We start from the raw sequence: 2,736 nt of genomic DNA, 5'->3' as shown, positions 1-2,736 counted from the left end.
CAGAACAACTGTTAGTAAAAATGGAATTTACCAGTTCGAACAGGCTTCGAAATGTAAGGCAATTCAGGACAACATTTTGTCATCATCTGTGAAGAAGAAAAGGTAGGTGTTTGCTGTGCTTTCTGGTTTGTTTGTTTTAAATAGGAGGGTAGAAGATCGCCCTCTTTTACGTAATTCTCGATGATATTAATGTGGAACTATACAACAGGAAACTTAAATTATTCAACTAATATTTGCCTGCATTTTTTCTTTCACATGAATTAGATTTAGTTGAGGTTGGATTTTGTTTTTCTTATTATCACAATATAAGTCAACATGATTTCTCCTTGCCAGTTAGCAGTGTTTTATTCCAAGATATTCACAAAAAGGTGGTGCAGAATCTGTGAGGTATAATTTCATTCTTGAGTGTCTTTTTCTTGATTGGTGAACACTCCTGCTATGACAACCTCAGTTAATAGGTGCTTTTCAACATATTCACTAGAGTAAGTACGGAAATGTACTAGTATAAAAACTTGCTAATTAATTTTACTCATTATAATGAGTAGTTTGCAGGAAAAAAATATTTAATTTTAGATACATTGGAAAAAGAAAATCCAAATTAATTTTGGATTTCAACTTCCTGTTCTGCTTTTTCCTGATATAGAAAAAAAATCTTTGATATCAGCCCTGCTCAAATTCCTTGCCACTTTCTAAAGTGAAAATGGGAGAAGCAGCCCATTTTGCTTATATAGATGCACCAATAAATAAAACATTGTAAATGAGAAAGGCTTCCCATTAAGACTGGGTTCCAGCTTAAAATTAATTATGTGCCATGGTGACTTTAATACTGGAAGATTGGAAGCTTTTTCCCCCCCCCCTCCATTTGTGAAGAGAAATGGAATGAGAAACAAAAGCTCTGCTAAAAATAATTGTGTCTTTCCCCATTCAAAGGACTAGAGATGTTAAATTTTATCTCAGCATAAAAACAACACTAAATCACGGTTTTGAAACTTCTGTCTTTTCTGCCCCCTCCTTTCACCTGTTTTTAAGTCACCATATTCTCAGCATTGCCTTTACTCTTTTAAATTTTATTTTTTTTTCTCCTTTATTACCTTTTCTCCCACCAGCATTCCACCTCATCAGGAACACTGTCATTGAAGTTTTTACTCTTTTGAATGGTGTTAGACCACTATGTTACTGATATGCTGCTAGTGAGAGCCTAAACAGAGACTGTCAAACAGAGGTCAAAGAATACAGTTGACTTTAAAATTCACTGATTAATAGCAAGAGAAGTATGACCAGTCACAGTAGTGCCTCTAAAATCCAGTTATAAGAATATAAATGTGGTTATTTATCTCAGGTGTTACAAAGTTGTACAGGCTGCAGCAATGCAGATGAGCTCTTCATATCTAGAAAGTTTTGGAGCTGAGACTGTAGGAGAAACTTTACAAAGTGTGAGACCTTTATTCTGTGGCCAGAGAGGAAGGAGCTGCACCATTTAATGAGGCAGAAGATGAATTAGGCAGGTAGGAAGAGGAACATGCTTGGAACAAAGGAGCAAGGGATTGCTTTGTGCCATGAGTATTGCAACTCATTATCCTTTGCTGAGAGGAGCTTCAGAGTTCTGTGTTGCTTTTTCAAGTTGTAGCCCACAGACATGGTATATAAATGCTTTATATTGCAGTTCTAGATTTTCAGGGGCATTCTGGATACTCCTTCCTCTTAAGTTGGCAGAAACTGAAAAAAAAAAATACTAGTTTAAAGCTTGTCAAATGATTTGATAGTAAAAAATGCAATGTAAGTGGGAAGTTGTTATAGCAGGTATGTGCTGGTGGTGATAAAGAGACTGAAATGCTGAGTTTTGCTGGCAGTTTTCCATTCTAATTCTAGAGCAAGTCCTGTGCACACTCTCCTGAGGGCTTTAAAAACTAATAGGTGTTTTGGTACTATTAAAAGTGTCCAAAGGCAAAAGGGACCCTCCTCTTCTCTTGCATTTCTTGTAGTTATATCTTTTTATTTGTTTCTTTCTTGAACATGAGCTGCCAAGTAGGGAAATACCTCATTTTTTCACTCCTGCTGCTCAGTTTTCCTGCTAAGTCAAATAGCTTTGTCCCCTCCCTCCCTCCCAGATAGTTGTTTAGTTTTAGCAAGTAACCAGTAGGGCTGCATCTGTCTTTCTATTCTGACATTTTACCTATTGTCTCCCTACTATCTCAACACTTCTGTCCTTGCTTTTGTCCTGTAGGTATCTGCCAAAAATTAGAAGATACTTACACTTTGTCAGTGCCTCAACTGTGCATAATGATTCCACCTTAGCCACTGCAGTTAACATAGAAGGTCACTATATATCTGACAAGTACTATAGACAAAAAAACCTTCCAGGTGTTATTTGTTAGCAAGGCTCTTACAGTATGAATTTCCTACAACAGCAAGTTACTATAATGGTTGTGGTGCAAGTGGTAGACAAAACCAGAACAAAAGGTGTTTCATTCACTATTCTTAGCACTGTAATTATTGTCTTGTCCACATATTTTTATAGTTCAATTTACCTGAGCTTTTTCATCTTAATAATAACCCCTTTTAGCATCAGTGAATATGTGCTGTAAGCACGTGGGTGCCAATGGAAATAGATGTATTGCTCCAGCTCTTTAAAATGGAACAGTGAAGAAGAGGACTGTCTGGGTTACAGCACAGCCATGAAATGGTACGCTGATGGCCTTCTGGACTGTTTTCCATTGGAGGAATGAGTCCCCAAGG

At 36.9% G+C, this 2,736-nt stretch overlaps 1 protein-coding gene across 1 annotated transcript in view; it reads left to right on the top strand.

Moving 5' to 3' along the window:
• Positions 1-4: 4 nt before the first annotated feature.
• Positions 5-2,736, top strand: part of ST8SIA6 (ST8 alpha-N-acetyl-neuraminide alpha-2,8-sialyltransferase 6) — a gene marked incomplete at its 5' end in the record, with an annotated part of 26,586 nt that continues 23,854 nt past the window's right edge. The window contains one exon of the mRNA XM_010020494.1: positions 5-102. Coding sequence (XP_010018796.1) covers positions 5-102 — 98 coding nt within the window. The remainder of the gene's footprint in view (positions 103-2,736) is intronic.

Source organism: Nestor notabilis, unplaced genomic scaffold (assembly GCF_000696875.1).
Source record: "Nestor notabilis isolate BGI_N333 unplaced genomic scaffold, ASM69687v1 scaffold15028, whole genome shotgun sequence".
Classification (NCBI taxonomy): domain Eukaryota; kingdom Metazoa; phylum Chordata; class Aves; order Psittaciformes; family Psittacidae; genus Nestor; species Nestor notabilis.
The sequence above is the reverse complement of the archived record's forward strand: the minus strand, read 5'-3'. Positions and strand labels throughout refer to the sequence as shown.